Below are 395 nucleotides of genomic sequence, written 5' to 3' on the forward strand. Positions count from 1 at the left end.
CAAGGAGGGGTTTGGAGTTAACTGCATGCAGGAAATCTCTCACATCCTGAGTCCCAGCTCGCTCCTCTCTGTAACTGTATATGATGGTGCTGCTCTCCAGCCCCAGCTGATGGAACTTGCTCTCCCTCAGTCTGGGCTAAGATGTCAAAGCGCCTCCATGCAGCGCAGCAGCGCTCCCCTGCTCCGCGCCCCCCGGCCCCGGGTTCCATGCTGCTGCTGAGCCTCAGCTGCCTCCTCTTAGCATCCCCCGCAGCCCGAGGTAAGTTAACGCCGGAACAGATTTTTTTTTGCTTAAATACTTCCTCACCCTGCGCTCCATGTTAGGGGGGCGAGCAACAAACGTCTTCAGCAAAGTAAGTGCACCCCGCAGCCCTCGGTTGCCCCCCCTTTCCCCC

The 395-nt window shown here is 58.5% G+C and overlaps 1 protein-coding gene across 1 annotated transcript in view; it reads left to right on the top strand.

Annotated features, from left to right (window-relative positions):
* The first annotated feature begins 141 nt into the window (after nucleotides 1-141).
* The window catches only part of ADAM12 (ADAM metallopeptidase domain 12), a 191025-nt gene continuing 190771 nt past the window's right edge, over nucleotides 142-395 (top strand). Inside the window, exon 1 of the mRNA XM_009634874.2 lies at nucleotides 142-259. Coding sequence (XP_009633169.1) covers nucleotides 142-259 — 118 coding nt within the window. The remainder of the gene's footprint in view (nucleotides 260-395) is intronic.

This window comes from Egretta garzetta, unplaced genomic scaffold, assembly GCF_000687185.1.
Source record: "Egretta garzetta isolate BGI_Z169 unplaced genomic scaffold, ASM68718v1 scaffold152, whole genome shotgun sequence".
NCBI lineage: Eukaryota > Metazoa > Chordata > Aves > Pelecaniformes > Ardeidae > Egretta > Egretta garzetta.